Source organism: Ranitomeya imitator, chromosome 3, assembly GCF_032444005.1.
Source record: "Ranitomeya imitator isolate aRanImi1 chromosome 3, aRanImi1.pri, whole genome shotgun sequence".
NCBI lineage: Eukaryota > Metazoa > Chordata > Amphibia > Anura > Dendrobatidae > Ranitomeya > Ranitomeya imitator.
The window spans coordinates 799,492,331-799,517,292 of NC_091284.1; the positions used below are offsets into that span (position 1 = coordinate 799,492,331).

Here is a 24,962-nt window from a genome sequence, read left to right on the forward strand (position 1 = left end):
ATTCGTGTTCCAATGCAAATATTCAGCTTCTTGTGCTTTCCCAACGGGACATCCAGCAGAATGCAGACTGCTGTTTATGGCATTCCTTCATCTGTAGACTATAGTTCCCAGATGACCCCAAATATTCATAGTCAGAAAAAAGTAATTTCATGTGTGTTAGACTCTGTTTTGCATATTTCCTGTATATGCCATGAAAAATGTCTAATTTGTGCACCAATTACGGTAAGTCCATAGTCTGCCACTGAATTGGCATCCCTTACTGCTGACAACCCTGTTAAAAGGTTTTTTTCCTACAAAATACACTTTTGATAAATTTATGATCACTAGTAAACTACCGTATAGACCCGAGTATAAGCCGACCCGAGTATAAGCCGACCCGAGTATAAGCTGAGACACCTAATTTTACCATGAAAAACTGGGAAAACGTATTGACTCGAGTATAAGCTGGGTATACATTGTCCCCTAATCCATATTCTGGTCTGCATGGCTCCTCATCCCTATCCTGGTCTGCATGGCTCCTCATCACTATCCTTGTCTGCATGGCTCCTTATCCCCTATCCTTGTCTGCATGGCTCCTCATCACTATCCTTGTCTGCATGGCTCCTCATCACTATCCTTGTCTGCATGGCTCCTTATCCCCATCCTTGTCTGCATGGCTCCTCATCCCTATCCTGGTCTGCATGGCTCTTCATCCCTATCCTGGTCTGCATGGCTCCTCATCACTATCCTTGTCTGCATGGCTCCTTATCCCCATCCTTGTCTGCATGGCTCCTCATCCTCATCCTTGTCTGCATGGCTCCTCATCCCTATCCTTGTCTGCATGGCTCCTCATCCCCATCCTTGTCTGCATGGCTCCTCATCCCTATCCTTGTCTGCATGGCTCCTCATCCCTATCCTGGTCTGCATGGCTCCTCATCCCTATCCTTGTCTGCATGGCTCCTCATCCCTATCCTGGTCTGCATGGCTCCTCATCCCTATCCTGGTCTGTATGGCTCCTCATCACTATCCTTGTCTGCATGGCTCCTTATCCCCATCCTTGTCTGCATGGCTCCTTATCCCCATCCTTATCTGCATGGCTCCTTATCCCCATCCTTGTCTGCATGGCTCCTCATCCCTATCCTGGTATGCATGGCTCCTCATCCCTATCCTGGTCTGCATGGCTCCTCATCCCTATCCTTGTCTGCATGGCTCCTCATCCCCATCCTTGTCTGCATGGCTCCTCATCCCTATCCTGGTGTGCATGGCTCCTCATTCCTATCCTGGTCTGCATGGCTCCTCATCCCTATCCTTGTCTGCATGGCTCCTCATCCCTATCCTTGTCTGCATGGCTCCTCATCCCCATCCTTGTCCGCATGGCTCCTTATCCCCATCCTTGTCTGCATGGCTCCTCATCCCTATCCTGGTATGCATGGCTCCTCATCCCTATCCTGGTATGCATGTCTCCTCATCCCCATCCTTGTCTGCATAGCTCCTTATCTGCATGGCTCCTCACCCTATCCTTGTAATCATGGCTCCTCGTCCCTATTCTGACATGCATGGCTCCTCATCCCCATCCTTGTATGCATGGCTCCTTATCCCCATCCTTGTCTGCATGGCTCCTTATCCCTATCCTTGCATGCTTGGCTCCACATCCTATCCTTGTATGCATGGTTCCTTATGCCTATCTTAGTACACATGGCTCCTCATCCCTATGCTAGTATGCATAGTTCCTCATCCCTATCCCTGCATGCATGGCCCCATGAGAAAAGCATAAAAAAAAATTCTACTTACCTTCCCTGCGAGCCCTCGCTGCATCTTGTTCCGGTGCCAGCTGCTCCTGCGGCCAAGCGATCACATGTCCCCGCTCATTAAGGTAAAGAATATTCACTCCACTCCACACCTATGGGAGTGGAGAGAGGTGAATATATGAATATTCATAACTCATAAATAGCGTGCACCCGTGATCGCCCGGCATCTGCTGGAAGCCGACGGCACTAGCTGCCACTGTGCGTGCTATAAGAGAAATTAATATTCACTGCCAGTGCAGTGAATATTCATTTCTCTATAGCAGTGTGCACAAGCTTTTTCTGCAGTCCGTCTCCTGCCTCCTGTGACCCGCTGCTCCACCGCTCCCCCTCTGTCTTCTGGGACAGTGACTCTAGTAGAAGCTGAGGGGGGCGTTTTCAGCACACAAAAAAGGTGCTGAAAAACTTGGCTTATACTCAAGTAAATACGGTATGCTTGTCTCCCTCACATCACCAGATTAGAAGAGGAGCCATGGAGCATGGACCATCATTTTATTCAAAGTCTGACCTAGCAATCTTTAGTCTGGCTGCACGGCAACTGGCTGCAGCAGAATCTCTTCCCCATCACCAGGCACAGGAAGTCGTGCCCCACCCCAGCCTTCTGCCAATTATAAAAGGAGTGTCCTGTCCAGGAGTAGCAGAAACTCCTAAGGGCTTAAAATTGTGTAGGCACACTTTTTTGCCCACCTTTATGAAGTGCAAGTTCTTCCATGATTACATGGAATTAAATTTTTGTATTAGATCACGAAAAAGTAATTTCTCAGTTATCGCTGATATACCCCTACTATGGCGGTGCCGATCTACTGATTGGATGCTACAGCCATCCCTCAAAGTGGAGGAGCGAGGTTAATAGCAGTTAGTGCAGGGAATCCAGCATGCTGCACATCAATAGACTGCCCCTAGGACACTTACACCCTGAATCTTAAAGATTTATTACATTTTTGCTATCTCATCTGTAAACAGCATGATGTAGGGGCAGAGACCCTGATTCCAGCAATGTGTCTCATACTGAGCTGCTTGCCGCAGTTTTGATAAAATCTGTTTCATCTGCTGTAGATCGAGCAGTTTTCTGAATGCTGAGCTTTGTATAATCCCACTCACACCACTGATTGGCAGCTTTTTGTTTACACTGTGCATAGTCAGAAAGCTGCCAATCAGTGGTGGGGGCGGAGTTATACAGAGCTCAGGAATATGGAGGTCTGCTAGTCTTCTTGTGATAATCTACTGTTGATAAAACAGTGATTTTATGAAAACTACAGCAAACAGCTCAGCAAGTGACAAATCGCTGGAATCAGGGTCTCTGTTCCTACATTATGCTGCTCTCAATTTAGGAGGCAAAACCTTGCCGACAGATCCCCTTTTAATATCTCTTTATAGCAGTTGGAACTCTATACTTAGGATTCAGAGCTCCAAATCTTCGGTATAGAAACGGGTAAATGCAAATGTATCATCAGAAAAATATCCATAGTATTAGAATATGAAGTAGCTAAGAGAATGTCTGATTGTAATATTATAAAAAAGCAAATAATGGGAAGAGGCAATGAAAGCGGCCGTATGTACAAGACTGATATGTTCCATCGCTTACTAAACAGATCATTACTCCGGAGGATTCTCCAGCATTCGCAGCGCTATGTTCCTGATTGGCGCCAGCTATTAATTTACTTGTACACAATCTGTAATCTGGCAATTTGCTGCAGAAAAAGGATTTCCTAAATGTGCCGCTAATTGTTATATTTTCACTAAAATAACACGAGACATATGGTGCTGTAAAATTCCAGCCAACAGCACGACATCAAGATACCAAGAGGTTCCGTATATTTTTCTTTGTAAATTGTATTAATGTCTTTCAGCCATATGGGAAATTCTGCATATAGCGCAATCACTCTCTATATACCATATCGGACCCTTTCTTAATTAAAAAAAACAAACACAATTAGTATTCTTGCAATCTTCGCAATGACCACTGGTTACATTTTAGACTCATACTTCCTGTTCTTTCATTTAGAGTTTTCAGCTGTTTCCTTATCATCAGAGGAAGGATTACAATAACCGGTAATACGGTAATTCTACACGCATCTGATAATATAGGATCCACCAACCACAAATAGAATCACCGCTGACCCTGCTGCCTCCCCTTTCACAATAATTTTTGCACACGCTCATTAGATGCTTCAATACAAAAGAGAAGGTCTCATTCAGTCTTTTGCTGCTAATGTGCATGTGAGTTTTCGGAAACAGGAAGACGTCTCAGTGGCCAGTGTAAAAATTACAACACTTCTATTTTTTATTGTGCAAATAACCTGTTCAGAAAGGAAGAGAACTCTAGTGCCGCCCATTGGAATTAGCATCAGTATCAGTTGCCATATGACTTAGGATATGAAGCAATACCAGAGACTCCATTTGCAGACTCATGTTTCGGGGTGTGTGCCTCTCATCAGTGCAACGCACCAGATCTGATATGGCTATGTGAGAGACCTCTGACTGCGGATCTAAGGATGCTTTCACACAGCGTTTTTGTATACGTTCATTGGTCCTGTTGGGCTTGTGTCCCTCGTTTTCCCCCGCAAAACGGGATTCGGACATAGGCGCCGAAGGGACCATATACTATAATGGTGCCGACAGAGTCAACATTCGCTCAGCCGCGCATCATTTTCTGGCATATACGCCTACTGCAGGCAGGCAGACACCCAGACGTTGGAGACTACGTCCTCCTGCAGTAAGGTACACGCCCAGAAATGATGCACAACAGATCACACGTTGACTCTGTGGGCGCCATTATAGTCTATGGTCCTGTCGGCGCATATGTCTGAACCGCGTTTGGCAGAGGGGTCCAGACGCAAACCCCGAGGGAACCAACGAATGAGAGAAGAAACACTGTGCGAAAGCACCCTAAGGCAGAAGGTTTCTCCTTGTGTAGAATGATAAGCTGGTGTAAGGAGACTTATAGGCCATGCAATGCTCCTCTAGGACTTTAAATATGCAAATAGCCTTTTTTAGAGAGGAAGAGGACAGGAACTCTATCTCCAGCTATTAAATGTTTTTATTATTATTAATAAAGTTTGTTTCTAATAAGACATTCCCTTTAATATACTAGATATCATGTTTCCATCCAAAGTGCCTATATTGAAGGGGACAATAAATGTGATATATCCGTGCTTCTTTGTAGTTGTACCCGGTGATCTGTGCAGGTAGGGGCATATATCACGAGCTCTTCCAGCACCTTTTGATTAGCGCGGTACTTAAGTCCATGGTTCGGCACTACTTGAGCATTTGCCAAGTGTAGATGTTCTCTTTAAAATGAGTGTGGATCGCCCCCAGCCCCAGTAGGGCAGTGGGGGTTACTCGGTACCGAGCCCTTCGGTTCTCGTCGGGAATGTCACGGTGGCTGACCCGGTCCGTGGCCCTAGGGGGACGTCCAATGTAAAATGGGGGGAAATTCTTTAAAGGGATAATGTTCGTGACGCCACCTGTGGTATTCGGTCAGGCTGACCAACGCTGCTTAGGGGTCCGCTGGGGTGATTTATGGCAGCTAGATGGTGTACCTTCCCACAGGTGAAGTGTATCCCCAGGGCTTCCCAGTGTGCAGATGGTGGATGGTGCAAGGCGCAGTGAATAACGAGGACACAAGGTTGCAGTCTCTTTACCTTTACTGAAGGCTTCAGCATCCACAGTCCAGAGCACCAGATCACAGGGCAGGCAGAGTCTGTCCAGTTTGGAGGCAAATCCAGAGTCCCCTTATCCAGGTGTAATTCAGTAGCCTTCCTCTAGCGCCTGAGTGTTGTAGTCCCTCCCTGCTGAGCAACTCGGTAAGGTCCTCACAACTATTGTAGGTGTTAAGTCTCTTCATCTCTGTCCCCCTGACGGATAGGACAAACCCGTATGACTGGTGGCCTGAGGCTTTTTATAGGGACCCTAGAGATGCCCCGGCCCCCACAAGTTGCCACCGTGCCTCCTGGGTATATGGTCGGGCAGCCAACGTGGAATCAACTGTCCAGCCAGTCTCTGAAGTAAAGCATAGAGATCCTTACTCCCTCAGTGTTCTGGCTACCAGTAGTGCGCTTCAGAAGGAGGAAGCCGGCTCCTGGCTGGTCTCCCTCTGATATTCCTCTCCTTTTGCTATGACTTCGTTTCTCACTCACTGCAACACAATTCCTTTCAATGTCTCTTTCTTTGGATACTGCTGCACGTGGGGCAGGCGCAGCTCCGTGAACCCTCGTTCTCCCACAGTCCTCCATCTGCTCTCCTCTCCTCGTTCTGCCTAACTTTCTCTCCCGACTACCAGTTTTACCTAATTGTGAGGAGTGCCCTAATAGATAGAAGCATGGCTCCCCCTGGCAGCCTGGAGTATGAAGTGTGTTTTGTGGTTGTGATACCTGGACAGAAGATCCTCTTCATTGCCCTCAGTCGTAACACCATTCCCCCTCATGGAAGAATAACATTAGTGCAACGACCAGGACTCTGGGGCGCTGCAAGTGTGTGATTGGAGAATATCCTGTTGTTTAAAATAAGTTTTTATATTTATGTACTTTTTTTTATATCACTATATTAAAAAAAAATCAGACATCTCACACTTGCGGCTAAGCTTAAAGGGGTTGTACTGTGGGATCCAAGTCCGCAGATACTCTATGTGACTGCAGACTTGTGAATAGTCACAGTGCACTGTGTGTATTCTCCAGTACCGGCGCCGAGAGCATGAATGTAAATATGATTTACATACAAGCAGTCATATGCTGACTAGACGTTCGTGGTTTCCCTCAATACAATACACGTCTAGTTGGAATGCAAATCGCAAACTTGCAGTCATATGACTGCCTGCTTCCGACGCCGACCCAGGAAAATTCTGACTGTGCGCACAATGCACGCTGTAATGATTCACAAGTCTGCAGTCACATAGATTGAGCGTGGACTTAAGCCTCAAGTCTGGACAACCCTTTTAATACTAGACTCATACTGTCTGAGATTGACTTCTGTAGATATATTTTCTATGCAAAAGTCTGAAGAAGGGGGAGGAGGGAAGCATTAATAATCGTCCATCATAAATTGCGTATCCTGTGTGATCTATTGTGTGTATCAGTGTAACACGTCTGCGATGATAATGAGTCTGCCGAAAAGTCATCTGTTCGGAGACGGAAGTAAGCGTCTAGTATTAGGTCTTGTGGCTAGTGAGAAAATTGCAAAATTTCAAGATTTTATTATTTAGATGGTGATGCAGAAAATTAAACCATAGACCACTTCTGATCACTTTCCTGGAAATTACTGATCATTTTCAGGAAGGATTTTTTTTCTTTCTTTCCATCCCACCTGAATGATCTAAGGTAACGTTATTGTTTCTGCGAGCTAATCCTCCCTTGTTAATACTGCCGCAGTAAGTTGGTTTGAATTCATTATTTTAATAGCATTTCTTTAACGCGCGTTAATTAATTTGGCTCAGGTTAACGCAATTGGGAAGTCATTAGGGAAAAGCAGGAGCGGAGCATCATTACACTGTAGGTTCGGCCATGTTGGCAGTTCTGCTGATTGGTGACTCGGTTTATTCATTCGGTCAGCTCAGCTGGCGAGAAGATGGCAGCCGAGCATTGACGATGTTAGTAAGCGCCCTATACCGGGAGTATGCGGGTGCCCCAAGAGGGGACATGTCCTGAGGGGAACTTACACTGAGCTCAAAAATCGGCCCCATACAGTAACATTAGTCCATGTGTGATCCAATGTTTTGTCTGACGGCGCTCGGACCAAAAACATGGTCATCTGCACGGGACCCAACACAGGGGAAAATGGGCTTGGTTTTAGTGGTATGGCCTCACCCTTAGGTCTGGGAGCCTCTGCGCGTGTCCATGTGCCGAATGCGAGAGTCTCGGCCTCGCTGCTTACTTGGTCTGCTACAATATTCCCAAAAGTCCTATGCTTTAACCCTGATGTACTTTGGGCTGAGCGTCCTGACAAATCCAAATAAGCGATAGTCTAAGGCTGCTTTCACACATCAGGTTTTTTGTTTCAGGCTAAATCCGGATCTCTGGAGAAAAACCGGAACCGGAAAAAATAAAAACCGGATCCAGTTTTTCCCCCATTGACTTGTATTAGCGCCGGATTGCACTGGATGGTCCAGCAATCCTTCCGGTTTGATGCCGGCTCCGGCGTACACTCGATTCCGGTGTCTGGAAAAAACGTCTACTGTAACGTTTTTTGTCTCCGGCGAAAAAGTCTGAAGCGCTTCCGACTGTTTGCTAGAATGGAAGCCTATAGGAGCCGGAAGGTGCCGGATTTTTTTTTATCCAATAATCTAGATAGGCTAGCCGGATCCGTAAAAAAAAAAAAACGGATCCGTCGCTTCAGTTTTTCACAATCTGCGCCGGATCCAGTTTTTCCAACATTCGCTGGATTTAGCCTGAAACAAAAAACCTGATGTGTGAAAGTAGCCTAACTGCACACGTTGTCCTGTTGCGAAACCCGTCCCCCCCAAAAAAGTGACTTGATCCTTCTAATATTAAATGCGCTTTTTTCAGAAAAAAAAAGATATTACGGAATCATATATTAAGGAATCAATGTCACCATTACACACTGAATGGGAAACCACTGGGTAAATCTGACAGGGAGAAGGACTTGGGGATCCTAGTTAATGATAAACTTACCTGGAGCAGCCAGTGCCAGGCAGCAGCTGCCAAGGCAAACAGGATCATGGGGTGCATTAAAAGAGGTCTGGATACACATGATGAGAGCATTATACTGCCTCTGTACAAATCCCTAGTTAGACCGCACATGGAGTACTGTGTCCAGTTTTGGGCACCGGTGCTCAGGAAGGATATAATGGAACTAGAGAGAGTACAAAGGAGGGCAACAAAATTAATAAAGGGGATGGGAGAACTACAATACCCAGATAGATTAGCGAAATTAGGATTATTTAGTCTAGAAAAAAGACGACTGAGGGGCGATCTAATAACCATGTATAAGTATATAAGGGGACAATACAAATATCTCGCTGAGGATCTGTTTATACCAAGGAAGGTGACGGGCACAAGGGGGCATTCTTTGCGTCTGGAGGAGAGAAGGTTTTTCCACCAACATAGAAGAGGATTCTTTACTGTTAGGGCAGTGAGAATCTGGAATTGCTTGCCTGAGGAGGTGGTGATGGCAAACTCAGTCGAGGGGTTCAAGAGAGGCCTGGATGTCTTCCTGGAGCAGAACAATATTGTATCATACAATTAGGTTCTGTAGAAGGACGTAGATCTGGGGATTTATTATGATGGAATATAGGCTGAACTGGATGGACAAATGTCTTTTTTCGGCCTTACTAACTATGTTACTATGTTACTATGTTACGGTCCCCAGTATCATAAAAATGTTCCAAATTTGATTCTTGAAATGCAACTTCTTGTGCCGAAAAAGAAAACAAAAATTTTGGCCTACATCTCCGGTGCTCTATGTGACTGCAGACTTGTGAATACTCACATCGTGCGCACAGTGCTGCTCTGGTGCCGGTGCCCGGAGCGGGCAGCAATTTGCATACTTCTGGCCACATTCCCACTAGACGTATCCATTCTCACTCAATTCGCTTGTATTGAGCGAGGGTTGTGCAAGTCTAGTTGGCATGTGACCGCATGTATGCAAATCACATACGTGCGGTCACGTGCTTGCCTGCTCCCAGCACCGGCAGTGGAGAGTCCTGACAGCACACAGTGCGTGATGCGAGGCTTCAAACATCTGCAGTCACAAAGAACTCCTTAAATGCCCCCATATCATCAGCTGAACCCTCCAGCAGGTCCGGTCAAGTGTTTAATGCGTATGGGGTCCCCAACAGATGATTGTAGAAGGAGATAAGAATCATGTCCCATTTCGGACCGCAAATCCTTTTTCTCTCTAGGGTAAGCCTCCGGCAGAGACATCTGGCAGCGGATTTTTCATAGAGAACACAGGAGCAGACAGAAAGGTTGGGCGAGATAGCTGCTGTCCAAATTATTGGCCGAACCATCGTTTGCCCCACCACTATGTAAAGTGGCCAATATAATATGACACAAATTTATCTAACAACATAAACTACGAAGATAGCTTTGTCGCATTTTTAGACCGTTTTGTCTACGATTAAGTTTTTATAATTATTATGGTAATTTCATGGATCTAATTATCATCGAAGGGGAGTTGGCTCCATGAGCCATCGAAGGAACATTTTTTTTCTGAAGTTTTGCTGTTTTGTGTTTTGCAGGATACTCCATACTTCAGGCAATCATGGAAAAGGCTGGACAAAATGGTTGGCAAGTCAGCGCAATATGTGTGGAAAATTTCAATGATGCCAGCTACAGACGTCTCTTAGAAGACTTGGATCGGAGACAAGAAAATAAGTTTGTAATAGACTGTGAAGTGGAAAGGCTTCAGAATATTCTGGAACAGGTAACCATTCACCCCAAAACAGTAACTTTAATCATCGCGATATCAACAGCAACTATATAATGCAAGACTCAGATCCTGAGCTCTTTTATGCTTTTATATTACTTTCCATCGTAGCAGTTTTCAACAATTTTTATTATTTCAATATTTTTGTTAGTAAAAAAAATTCTATTATATATATATATATATATATGTATATTAATATATGTAATTAAATAGCTCTTCCCATTACTGTTAACCTGTTAAATACCACTGTCAATCTGACAGCAGAACTAAGAGCGCACCAGCATGTTAGCGCTACATTCCGTGTGCCCATCGGCTGCCCCGCGATGTGATGGGCTGCGATGACGGACGAGGGGCTGTTGAAGATCTCTGTGCTTGTCATTATGACCTGTGACCAGGCTTCAAAGGAGACCCTGAATTTTACTAGCGATCGGACAACCACACGTTCAAGTCCCCTAAGGGGACTAATAAATACAGTAGAAAGTTTAAAAAACAAAGTGTTTTAAAAAAAATATGAAAAAAAAAATTTGAATCCCACCCTTTTTCCCCCATTAAAAACTAAAAAGAAATCACACATATGTGGCATCCATAACAGTCCGATCTGTCAGAATATAACATATATTAAACCTATCGTTAAAAGTTGCAAAGAGAAAAAATTTTAAAACGTCAAAATAGTTTTTTTTATTTTTTGTTGTCGCAACACCGCTAAAAAAATGCTGTCAGAAGAGATTAAAACGTCATAGCTATCCCAAAATTGTATGACTGAATATGTCATCTCGCTCCACAAAAAATAAGCCGTCACTCAGCCCCAGCAACCGAAAAATAAAAATCATACAAATTTCGGAAAATGGCGACCGAATCAAAAATTTAGGTTTGGTATCGCCGTAATGGTGCTGATGGGGAGAATCATATTACCAGGTCACTCTTACCACACGGTGTACGCCGTCAAGAGAACTCACTTTAAGTGACTTCAGAATTGTGGTTTTTCGGCAATATGCGGTGCAACACAGAGACTATAGAAGGCAAACGGTGCAAAAATTTTACTGAAACATGATCACAAAAATTATATTTAACCCAAACTTTATGCACGAGAATGACTCTCGGACGTCAACACTATATAACTATAGAATATATTGTATGTTTACTACATAGTGCATTTCCCTGACTTGCCTAACTAGCTTTAAAGGGGTTATCCAAATTTTTTTTAAAAAGTGTCCAGCTTCTTCCGGAAACAGCGCCACACCTGTTATTGGTTAATTCTGGTAACGTAGTTCAGCTCTATTGAAGTGAACGGGGTTGAGTTGCAGTTCCACAAACCACCTGTGAACAGATGTGGCGCTATTTTGGGAAAAAATGGAAAAAAGAAAAATTTTTAGAAGCACATAGATGACTCTACTGACCAATCCATCAAGATTTTTTTTTTTTTTGTTTGATGTTCTTGAACCCTGTGAATTCTTGGAGACAAAATTCCACTGATGTGAAAATAAAATGTGATTTCTTGATGGGGAATGTAATGCAGAGTTGTACTTGGAGCCGGTGACACGTCCTTCACAATCTACATTACAATATTTACATGACTGATCTCGGCTCCGCTCCTTAGATGACACGGGAGCAGAGAGAAGCAAGTACTCCGGTAAATGATCTCATTTATCTCCGTCTACATAAATCACAACAAACATGCCGAGATCAATCGCATCTAGACAAACTCATTTCTGGAGTTGTATATTACTGGCGTCGTGTTCTCCTCTCTCTGCTGGTAATATGGTCGCCATCAATGAGTAGAGAATCTCTTTGTATCTTTTTTTAGCCGGTGACTTTTAGTAGATCACAAGTTATTTTTGACGATTTCAGATATCGTCTTCAACAATATGATTTGCAGTTGTGTACACTAACTTGGGCGCACGTAGAAATCATGGGGCCTAAGAGCAAAAGGCTTAATTGGGCACAGCTCCTATCCCCCCAAAATTATGTTCCGTGGAGAGGCTAGGGTCTTGGTGTATAGGCACAGTCACAGGAGGGCATACCTCCCAACTTTTAAAGATCAGGAGAGGGACATGTATAGTGGTAATTCTCACCCCTAGAATATAATGTCCCCAAAGTGCATTCCCCACAGTACCCCCCACAAACACTATGATGACTCCACAGTGCCAGCAAAACAGTATAATGCCTACACAGCCCACCAACACAGTATTATGCACTTGCAGTGCCCCCACACAACATGATGTCCCTTCAGTTCCCCACACACACATTATGAGAACCCCAGCGACCTCCTGCCGTAGAATGATGGCTCCACAGTTCCCCCATGCACAGGATGATGCACACATAGTCCCCTTCCTTCACACACATTTGATTTCACAGCCCCCAACACACACAGTATAATGCCCTACAGCAGAGGTGTCAAACTGCATTCCTCGAGGGCCGCAAACAGGTCATGTTTTCAAGATTTCCTTGTATTGCACAAGGTGCTGGAATCATTCTGTGCAGGTGATTAAATTATCACCTGTGCAATACAAGGAAATACTGAAAACATGACCTGTTTGCGGCCCTCGAAAAATGCAGTTTGACACCTCTGCCCTACAGCTTCCTTCACACAGTATAATGCCCTACAGCCTCCCATACACAGTATAATACCATACATCTTCCTACACACAATGCAATATAATTCCTCACAGCCTCCCACATACAGTATATTGCCCCTCAGCTTCCCGTATACAGTTTAATGCCCCACAGCCTCTCAAAAACAGTAAAATGCCCCACAGCTTCCTACACACAGTGTAATTCACCACAGCCTCCTACATACAGTATAATGCCTCACAGTCTCCACATTCAGTTTACAGCCCCACAGCCTCCCACATGCATTATAATGCCCCACAGCCTCCCACATGCATTATAATGCCACACACCCTCTTACACACAGTATAATGCCCCACAGTTTTCCACATACCAGTATAATGCCCCACAGCCTCCCACATACAGTTTAATGCAGACAGTATAATTCCCCCACAACTCCCTCACAGAGTGTGATGTCTCGAGTACTGCAGGAATTAAGTACAGTCATTGATAGACCATTATTTTTAATCTTTAAAGACTCCATAATAACAGGGTCTGTACCACAGGACTGGCGTATAGCAAATGTGGTGCCAATATTCAAAAAGGGGACAAAAACTGAACTCGGAAATTATAGGCCAGTAAGCTTAACCTCTATTGGGGGTAAAATCCTGGAGGGCATTCTAAGGGGTGCTATACTGGAGTATCTGAAGAGGAATAACCTCATGACCCAGTATCAGCACGGGTTTACTAGGGACCGTTCATGTCAGACTAATCTGATCAGCTTCTATGAAGAGGTAAGTTCCGGACTGGACCAAAGGAACCCAGTGGATGTAGTGTATATGGACTTTTCAAAAGCTTTTGATACGGTGCCACACAAAAGGTTGATACATAAAATGAGAATAATGGGGATAGGGGAAAATATGTGTAAGTGGGTTGAGAGCTGGCTCAGGGATAGGAAACAAAGGGTGGTTATTAATGGAGCACACTCGGACTGGGTAGCGGTTAGCAGTGGGGTACCACAGGGGTCAGTATTGGGCCCTCTTCTTTTTAACATATTTATTAATGACCTTTTGGGGGCATTCACAGTAGAATTTCAATATTTGCAGATGACACTAAACTCTGCAGGGTAATCAATACAGAGGAGGACAATTTTATATTACAGGATGATTTATGTAAACTAGAAGCTTGGGCTGATAAATGGCAAATGAGCTTTAATGGGGATAAATGTAAGGTCATGCACTTGGGTAGAAGTAATAAGATGTATAATTATGTGCTTAATTCTAAAACTCTGGGCAAAACCGTCAATGAAAAAGACCTGGGTGTATGGGTGGATGACAAACTCATATTCAGTGGCCAGTGTCAGGCAGCTGCTACAAAGGCAAATAAAATAATGGGATGCATTAAAAGAGGCATAGATGCTCATGAGGAGAACATAATTTTACCGCTATACAAGTCACTAGTTCGACCACACTTAGAATACTGTGCACAGTTCTGGTCTCCGGTGTATAAGAAAGACATAGCTGAACTAGAGCGGGTGCAGAGAAGAGCGACCAAGGTTATTAGAGGACTGGGGGGTCTGCAATACCAAGATAGGTTATTACACTTGGGGCTATTTAGTTTGGAAAAACGAAGGTTAAGGGGTGATCTTATGGTAATGTATAAATATATGAGGGGACAGTACAAAGACCTTTCTGATGATCTTTTTAATCATAGACCTGAAACAGGGACAAGGGGGCATCCTCTACGTCTGGAGGAAAGAAGGTTTAAGCATAATAACAGATGCGGATTCTTTACTGTAAGAGCAGTGAGACTATGGAACTCTCTGCCGTATGATGTTGTAATGAGTGATTTATTACTTAAATTTAAGAGGGGACTGGATGCCTTTCTGGAAAAGTATAATGTTACAGGGTATATACACTAGATTCCTTGATAGGGCGTTGATCCAGGGAACTAGTCTGATTGCCGTATGTGGAGTCGGGAAGGAATTTTTTTCCCCAAGGTGGAGCTTACTCTTTGCCACATGGGTTTTTTTGCCTTCCTCTGGATCAACATGTTAGGGCATGTTAGGTTAGGCTATGGGTTGAACTAGATGGACTTATAGTCTTCCTTCAGCCTTAATAACTATGTAACTAACTATGTAACTATGTCTCCCATAACCCACCTACACAATATAATGGCCTCATAGACCCCCACAGACATTATAATTTCCCCCACAGTCCCACCAAACATACTGTAGATGGCCCCTACAATTCCCAACACACAGTCAAATGCCCACACACAATATGATAGCCCAAATAGACCCCCCACACACACACACAAATTATGAGGGCTCTATAGTCCTCTAATCTTCATGTACATGCTTATAAAATAAAAAAATAAATGTCCTCTAGCCTCATTCTCCCGATGCATAGCTCTGGTCTGTGCAGTATGTGGACTGAGGCTCGGCATAGCAGCCTTGATCTAGTCACGTCATCTTGCCTGTTCTGCTGTATCTTATACACACAAGCTGAATGGTGGCACAGGGAAACAACGGCTTCCTGTTTCACCATTATATAAAATGGCTTCTGCATCCTCTGGATGCAGATACTGTTGAAATTGAGACTCCAAGTGGGGACCCACTGACTCATTGGCCTCATAGCGGCCACGTGGTCAGCGACTATAATTGGTATGCCACTCAATACTGATGAATGGGAGCAATGATAACTGAGGGCTTCATAACATATCAGCCCTCCGAGTTGAAGGGAAATTGAGGTCATTCCTGCTCTTACATGGACACCTGCTTTACTCCAAATATGTCTTTCATCAAGGAGGCTGACGTGTTCCCCTCAAAAGAACCAAACCATTCAAAGCACATTACATGGCTGGTCAGTCCTGCCAAATTTGTCATTAATCCACTGCCTATGGAGAGCTTAATATCTTCTTGAATAACCATTACATGCTATGTTCCTTACGGTGGGATTATTAGACCAGTATCCTGGTAGAACACAGTATGTGGGTCTGTGGCACCCATCCAGCAGACATTTTGCCACCATATAACTGAATAGGTCATACCATACACTTTTGGTTTCTGTGTTCAGCTGCCATAACCATCTCTTTCACTATCCTTCTGTAGCGTTGGCGTCCCTGCACACCACCACTCTCCCCCGGCAGGGACTCCAACTCAGTCACCACCGTAGCCCTGCACTCCATCCTCCTTCTCCTGCTGCTGCTGCCCATAGTCTGTGCATGGCGTGCAGATCACTGAGCTAGGGGCACACGTTCCCATGGTACCACCTTATTAAAGGAACAGCGCACCATCCTAAAGTGTCTCCAGTCAATGGCTGGAAGATACTTATTATTTAAGGCACCTCCAGTTGACAAGAAGTGCCTGTGCAATGTTTTTAGTCTGTTTCTAAAACATACTTGCTAATTCACAGGTCCCAGTGCTCGTATCCCGCTTGTCTCTCAGCCATGTCCATCCTGCCTGTCTCTCAGCCGTGCCCGCCTGCCTGTCTAAAAGCTGTACCCGCCTGTCTATCAGCTGTGCCCACCTACCTGCCTATCAGCCGTGCCCACCTGCACATGTCTGCCAAGATACCAGTCTAGCATGCCACTACCTGCCTGTGTGTCTGTCATGCCATTCACTATACCAGCCGTGCCAACCAGCACTTGCCAAGTCTACCATTCCTGGCAGTTCCTGCCACCTGTCCCTTGGGGGTCAGATTCCACCCACGTGAAGTCTGTCTTGGAGTAGCACCTGGTTCCACCTTTTTCGTCCCTCCTCAGATCACCGTATCGTCAGTCGCTGTGCACCCGTGGTTGGACTTCGAGAGCCACCTAATCACACCCCTCCTTGCTCTCCTCAGCTCATGGCACAGTGGTTTCACCAACCAGTCCGTTACAACTTCCATACACATCGATCCTTAGTTGGGCCGAGCATTCATGTTTTCAATGGGGAAAAAGGGAGTAAGCTGTCGCCAAGCACCTTCGGTGACGACTTAATTCCCAAGAGAATGAAAGAATGGGGGATAGAAAATCAACAAGCCCCAGACCCTTTTTCTTCAAGAAGCCTTCGCAAACATAATATAATCGTCCTGTCCCTCTGAAATAAACAGCTTTATCTTCTAATGTGTGTGTAAGAGACTTCAAAGTGTCATCTTAAGAAGCAAAGAACAGTTAAAAATAGGGTTCACTGCGCTGCCGATGGTAATATGGATGAAACTGAGAGGTCAAGGATATTTCTATGCTCTTTACTGTCAACATTTTTCAAAGTTATACAACTTCTTCATCAAGACAATCCAGAAATGCCTGTCCTGATGAAGACGTTAGATACGCGTTGACAATAAACAGTTTAGAAATAGCCTTGGTCTCTTGGTTTCATCCATCAGTTGCCTTCAGCAGCGAAGTGAACTCTATTTTTCATTGTTCTTTTCTTCTTGGATCTACCTGTGGGTCTGCAGCAGCCAACTTTCAAAACTACTTGAGTTGTCGATCAGGTGAACAATTCCCAGAACCCTGATTTTCTCTTACATCGAGTAATACACTATTGCGCTTATTTGTTTTTTTTCAGTTTTTCTTCAATTTATGTTATTAGGCTTGTAGAAGGTGGTGGTGTTTTATTTGACCTATTTTTCATAATGGGAACAACAGTAATTCATAAATGTTGGATGAATTGTGAATTTTATGAAAGTAATTGCATTTTTTTTTCCGAGAGGAACTGTAGAGATCTGGTTAAATATGGGGAACGTTGTAAGCAATTAATACAATTTTTTTTTTAAATGCTAAACTAATCGAGCATGATCATATGGAGTTCACCCCAAAGTTCTTTTATCACAATGCTACTAAAAATTGTGTGACTTAGACTTTGTACATGTGTGGACCATCAGTGGTGTCCAACCTATGGATCTCCAGCTGTTCTACATCTACAACTCCCAGCTGGCGATTGTCGGGACTTGCTTAGAATTGTAGCTTTTGAGTACTCGGAGAATAACCGGTTGACGACTAATGGTCTACTATCTCAGCGTCATTTTTGAGCACTTGCAGAGTTACCGGTTGACGACTAATGGTCTCAGCATTAATGAAAATGTCGCCTGTTTATGACGTATTACAACAGTGCAGTAGTGTGAACCGAGGATTCTAAATACTATCAAGGTATGTATATGTGTAGTCATCCAGTCAACAGCATGTGGTATATACAAAGTCCAGTTGAACGGAAAAGGTGAGTGATTTCAAGAGGAGTAGGAGTAGGGCTGAACTAAAGTGATTGCAGCCCCTTTCATCCGGTAAAACAGCCTTCATGACATCGGTCCCAGAACCCCCCCACATCATTGGCAAGATACTCACCCTCTCCAGCGCATTCACAGGCTGTTTCACCTGGAGAATACAGCGAGTGTAGGCGCCGGCGGGGATGGTCTCACGAACAGCAGCGGTCTTGGGGGATGGACCTCCAGGAGTCTACTAATATGGGGCATGCGGAAAAATCTAGATAATACATTGAGTCTGATGTTTTGCTCTAAGACACTCAGCCCTGTAACAGAGCGACAATAAGGTATGCGTGTTTTTTGTTTTATGATGGTGTCTTGCTGATATTTTTTTATATTAAAAATCCTTTCTTTTATTATTTTCTTTTAATCACTCTCTTCTATCAGTCTTCAAAGGATGTTAAGTGTCTGGGAGGTTCGGATAGATCTTTCCCTAACGGCTGTGAACGATTAGAAAAAAAAAGCTGTGATATTTTGTTACTGTACAAAAAAACATGCAAATGGTTCAAAAGCCTCCGATGGGGATAAGAAGTTCAATCTCTACTCTGCATTAAAAAAAAAAAAAATGTATAGGACACTCTCGGTATTATCTGTGCCGTTGCCTCCAAAGCTGTGCTGATTTTTACTGCGGATAAAAAGCATGAACTGAGAAGATATGTTTTGTTATCTTACCTTTTATATATTTCTGTGTTCTTTTCGGTATAAGACGACTTGTGCAGTAAGTGATCTCCACCTAGTGGCAGCGATCGCTTCCGTTCACGGTACGTGTGTGTATGAAAGGGCAACCAAATGCTTTCTGGTACACCTCCTGGAAGGCCTGGGGAAAAGCATCATCACAGTTGGCTGGAACTGAAGCTGTAGTTTAACCCTTTGTTTGCACATTGGGATCCCCCCTGCGAGTTTAAAGGGTATGTTCAGAGAATAAACAGTGTTAGAATTTGTCAACGTGAACAACAAAACCGCGATGTGTTCAATTTGGGTCTAAACTATATCAAACTCTATTGAAGCACAACCAGGAGGAGAAGCTAGCTACTTCCTTCACCTTCTGATGCCATCAAAAGTACACTTTCTCGTTAAAAAAAAATAAAATAAAATCACCTAAAGGGTGAAGAGACATCCCTAATGGATAAGGAAAAATTTGGTGATTTGTGCCAGATAATATTTCCCACTTTACAGGTGGTTTGAATGAAAGGACTAGTATAAACAAGAAAAAAATCCAGCTGCCGCCAAGGGATTGAAGATTTCTAAAAAAAAATCTATACTTTATTGACTCATACAAAAAAAAATATTAAAATCAAGGAAAAAAAATAAAAACTGGTGTAGTCCTACGCGTTTCACGCAAACAAAACTTGAAATATTTCTAAAAAATATACCGTATACTTTATTGACACATACTAAAAGACATTAAAGGAAACACTAGTCCTACGTGTGTTTCAAGCAAAGTTCTAGAGCTTTGTTTGCTTGAAATGCGTAGGAATAGTGTTTCCTTGATTGTTTTTTTTATTTTTTTGTATATTTTTTAGAAATATTTCAAGCTTTGTTTTCTTGAAACGCGTAGGACTAGGGTTTCCTTGTTTTTAATATTTTTTAGTATGTGTCTATAATAGAGTATATATATTTTTTTAGAAATATTCAATCCCTGTGCGGAAGTTGGATTTTTTCTTGTTTTTACTGATCCTGTTTTATCTTGGAACCGGACTTAGGATTTCCTTGCACCGCACTCAACCTGGAACAAATGCCCTAATCGGTGATCTGATGTAATCCTCCTCCAATTTGTAGTTGGTTTGAATGAAAACAAACCTCAAAGGATAAGTGATCCATTAGCTATAGGATAGATGATAAATGGGACCAGTGTGAATGGAGCGGTAGTGCTTGCGTGTGATCACTACTCTATTCACTTCTTTGAATACATGGGAGCAGTAATGCGTGCGTGTGACCACTGTTCTGAGACACAGTGAATGAAGTGGTGGTCACACAGGGTACAGATAACTCAGTTGTTGTGATCGAGGAGGTCCCAGAGGTTAGACCACCACTGATCTTACCTGTGTAAGTGGCAGACATATCATAACCCACTAAACAAAATATTCTATAGGGTTCTTCCTACTACTCTCTGATGACATTCGTCAGGAAAAGTAGACTAGGGCTGTTGTATTTTATCATGCCCAATCCTTTTGTTCTCGGGTGACCCTCCTAGCTGATTTTCTTCTCTCTCCCCATTAAGAACTTATGTACACTCAGAGAGGGAACGATCACTGACGGCCTAATGATATCTAAAGTACGATACAGCTGGCTTTAAATGAAGGTCATGGAGTTAACTTAATAGTTCTTTGCATTTACATATAAAACTACAAACATATGAGACCACATACAGTGCAGACCAAAAGTTTGGACACACCTTCTCATTTAAAGATTTTTCTGTTTTTTCATGACTATGAAAATTGTACATTCACACTGAAGGCATCAAAACTATGAATTAACACATGTGAAATTATATACTTAACAAAACAGTGTGAAACAACTGAAATTATGTCTTATATTCTAGGTTCTTCAAAGTAGCCACCTTTTGCTTTGATGACTGCTTTGCACACTCTTGGCATTCTCTTGATGAGCTTCAAGAGGTAGTCACCGGGAATGGTCTTCCAACAATCTTGAAGGAGTTCCCAGAGATGCTTAGCACTTGTTGTCCCTTTTGCCTTCACGCTGCGGTCCAGCTCACCCCAAACTATCTCGATTGGGTTCAGGTCTGGTGACTGTGGAGGCCATGTCAAATGGTGTGTTTGGGGTCATTGTCCTGTTGAAAAATAAATGATGGTCCAACTAAACGCAAACCGGATGGAATAGCATGCCGCTGCAAGATGCTGTGGTAGCCATGCTGGTTCAGTATGCCTTCAATTTTGAATAAATCCCCAACAGTGTCACCAGCAAAGCACCCCCACACCATCACATCTCCTCCTCCATGCTTCACGGTGGGAACCAGGCATGTAGAGTCCATCCGTTCACCTTTTCTGCGTTGCACAAAGACACGGTGGTTGGAACCAAAGATCTCAAATTTGGACCCATCAGACCAAAGCACAGATTTCCACTGGTCTAATGTCCATTCCATGTGTTCTTTAGCCCAAACAAGTCTCTTCTGCTTGTTGCCTGTCCTTAGCAGTGGTTTCCTAGCAGCTATTTTACCATGAAGGCCTGCTGCACAAAGTCTCCTCTTAACAGTTGTTGTAGAGATGTGTCTGCTGCTAGAACTCTGTGTGGCATTGACCTGGTTTCTAATCTGAGCTGCTGTTAACCTGCGATTTCTGAGGCTGGTGACTCGGAAAAACTTATCCTCAGAAGCAGAGGTGACTCTTGGTCTTCCTTTCCTGGGGCGGTCCTCATGTGAGCCAGTTTCTTTGTAGCGCTTGATGGTTTTTGCCACTGCACTCTTAGACACTTTCAAAGTTTTCCCAATTTTTCGGACTGACTGACCTTCATTTCTTAAAGTAATGATGGCCACTCGTTTTTCTTTACTTAGCTGCTTTTTTCTTGCCATAATACAAATTCAAACAGTCTATTCAGTAGGACTATCAGCTGTGTATCCACCAGACTTCTGCACAACACAACTGATGGTCCCAACCCCATTTACAGTCATGGCCAAAAGTATTCACACCCCTGCAATTCTGTCAGATAATACTCAGTATCTTCCTGAAAATGTTTGCAATCACAAATTCTTTGGTATTATTATCTTCATTTAATTTGTCTTCAATGAAAAAGCACAAAAGAGAATGAAGCAAAAAGCAAAATATTGATAATTTCACACAAAACTCCAAAAATGGGCCAGACAAAAGTATTGGCACCCTCAGCCTAATACTTGGTTGCACAACCTTTAGCCAAAATAACTGCGACCAACCGCTTCTGGTAACCATCAATGAGTCTCTTACAATGCTCTGCTGGAATTTTAGACCATTCTTCTTTGGCAAACTGCTCCAGGTCCCTGATATTTGAAGGGTGCCTTCTCCAAACTGCCATTTTTAGATCTCTCCACAGGTGTTCTATGGGATTCAGGTCTGGACTCATTGCTGGCCACCTTAGAAGTCTCCAGTGCTTTCTCTCAAACCATTTTTAGTGCTTTTTGAAGTGTGTTTTGGGTCATTGTCCTGCTGGAAGACCCATGACCTCTAAGGGAGACCCAGTTTTTTCACACTGGGCCCTGCATTATGCTGAAACATTTGTTGGTAGTCTTCAGACTTCATAATGCCATGCACACAGTCAAGCAGTCCAGTGCCAGAGGCAGCAAAGCAACCCCAAAACATCAGGGAACCTCCGCCATGTTTGACTGTAGGGACCGTGTTCTTTTCTTTGAATGCCTCTTTTTTTCTCCTGCAAACTCTATGTTGATGCTTTTGCCCCAAAAGCTTTACTTTTGTCTCATCTGACCAGAGAACATTCTTCCAAAACGTTTTAGGCTTTTTCAGGTAAGATCTGGCAAACTCCAGCCTGGCTTTTTTATGTCTCGGGATAACAAGTGGGGTCTTCCTGGGTCTCCTACCATACATTCCCTTTTCATTCAGATGCCGACGGATAGTACGGGTTGACACTGTTGTACCCTCGGACTGCAGGACAGCTTGAACTTGTTTAGATGTTAGTCGAGGTTCTTTATCCAACATCCGCACAATCTTGCATTGAAATCTCTTGTCAATTTTTCTTTTCCGTCCACATCTAGGGAGGTTAGCCACAGTGCCATGGGCTTTACACTTCTTGATGACGCTGCGCACGGTAGACACAGGAACATTCAGGTCTTTGGAGATGGACTTGTAGCCTTGAGATTGCTCATGCTTCCTCACAATTTGGTTTCTCAAGTCCTCACACAGTTCTTTGGTCTTCTTTCTTTTCTCCATGCTCAATGTGGTACACACAAGGACACAGGACAGAGGTTGAGTCAACTTTAATCCATGTCAACTGGCTGCAAGTGTGATTTAGTTATTGCCAAACACCTGTTAGGTGCCACATGTAAGTTACAGGAGCTGCTAATTACACAAATTAGAGAAGCATCACATGATTTTTCAAAGGGTGCCAATACTTTTGTCCACCCCCTTTTTTATGTTTGGTGTGGAATTATATCCAATTTGGCTTTAGGACTATTCTTTTTGTGTTTTTTTCATTTAAGACAAATTAAATGAAGATAATAATAACAAAGAATTTGTGTTTGCAATCATTTTCAGGAAAAAACTGAGTATTATCTGACAGAATTGCAGGGGTGTGAATACTTTTGGCCATGACTGTATAAGACAAGAAATCCCACTTATTAAACCTGACCGGGCACACCTGTGAAGTGAAAACCATTCCCGGTGACTACCCCTTGAAGCTTGTCAAGAGAACGCCAAGAGTGTGCAAAGCAGTCATCAAAGCAAAAGGTGGCTACTTTGAAGAACCTAGAATATAAGACATAATTTCAGTTGTTTCACACTTTTTTGTTAAGTATATAATTCCACATGTGTTAATTCATAGTTTTGATGCCTTCAGTGTGAATGTACAATTTGCATAGTCATGAAAATACCGAAAAATCTTTAAATGAGAAGGTGTGTCCAAACTTTTGGTCTGCACTGTATATAAAACCATTCCAGGGGTCAAATTCAGCATTGCTACATGCCATAGACATTTGTTTTGTAAACTATTTTCTCTTTTTTTTTAATCCTGTAGTTTGATTTATCACATTATCTTCTGTTACGGTTACTTATACCAATACCAACCATGAGCGAAAATATATTTAGCTCTTAAAGCCGCTCGAATATAGCTAGAGAACATGGCGTCTCAACGGGAATTCCACACCACAGATGTGTCCTTCCTTACCTTTACTCTTCACTTACCATTTACCCAGATGAATGCCCCCAGGTGACCAGCTTTTAGAAAAAAAACATGCTTTTGTGATACTATGTCAGGAGATATCTATGCTATATGAGGTCACCCAATGGTTGTGATGTAAATAGCAGCCGGTTAACGGTTGTGCTAGCGTATTGCAGTCATGTATTTTATTGTAGTGGAAGAAACTGGAGTTCTTAAACAAACTAACGAGAAGGTCTGGGTGAACACATTTGTATACAGTATATGATGACATATGGTATTTTTATATTGCACTATATTATTGATATGAAACGAACCTGTCATCAGACTCATGCTTCCCAAACCACAGGAAGCATGAATCACTGGCTACGTGATTGGAGGCAGGTATGTTTTATTCTGAAAATCTGCAATGCTTCAAAGCAAGCAAACTTTGGAAAGTCGGCCAGTCACTATGTTGTTGTTCACGCCAGTCTTGTTGAGGAGACATGTTGGAGACATGTTGGAGTCAGAGTCTGAAAAGTGGAGTGCTCCTCACTACAAATCTTAATCCAGTCTCAGAGACTGTTGTAAGATAGGTGTCATAAGGAATACCACAGCTTGTCATGAATTAGATAGTTCACGTTGCCACGGGGCGGCGTGTTCCTGTTTCACTCTAGCTATGCCTATTTAGGGTTGGAACCTGCGATTAAAATGGCTAATTTTGCACAATTTTTGTTGTAGAAAATGTTGTCACTTTTCAAAAGTATTATGCAAGAACTTTGGTGCAATTCCTTTTCGAATCGGGCTCGTTGTGTCTTACCTGACTAGTCCAAGGCAGGTTCTTGAAGGCTTTTTCCCCAGCCAACTCCTTTAACTGACACTTGTCTTGCTATGTGCAAGGAAAAAGAAATACCTGACGGTCAATTGAAGCGAGGCGAGGAGAAGCCTCTGGGAACTTGACTCGAGTTAGTAAGCCAAGACACATAGACCCCGATTCATGAAGACCGTCAATTTTCTAGCTGGTCTTGATGGGGCATTTTGGAGTCAAATGCTCCTGATGCGCACACCTCTTAATGAATAAGGAGCACCTTTGTGCGCCACGACAGACTCAAATTTTACTCCACTTCGTTACTAGAGTGAGATTTCTGGCTTAGAGAACGCCACAGTTCATCATGAGTTAGACGAGCTGTGGTGTCATAGCGCCTTCACATCA

General features: G+C 43.3%; 1 protein-coding gene across 5 annotated transcripts in view; it reads left to right on the top strand.

The window, feature by feature from the left end:
• The window catches only part of GRIA4 (glutamate ionotropic receptor AMPA type subunit 4), a 491,449-nt gene that overhangs the window by 253,865 nt on the left and 212,622 nt on the right, over positions 1-24,962 (top strand). For all 5 annotated transcript variants that reach the window (XM_069759215.1, XM_069759217.1, XM_069759214.1 and 2 more), the window contains exon 4: positions 9,979-10,163. In XM_069759215.1, coding sequence (XP_069615316.1) covers positions 9,979-10,163 — 185 coding nt within the window. The remainder of the gene's footprint in view (positions 1-9,978; positions 10,164-24,962) is intronic.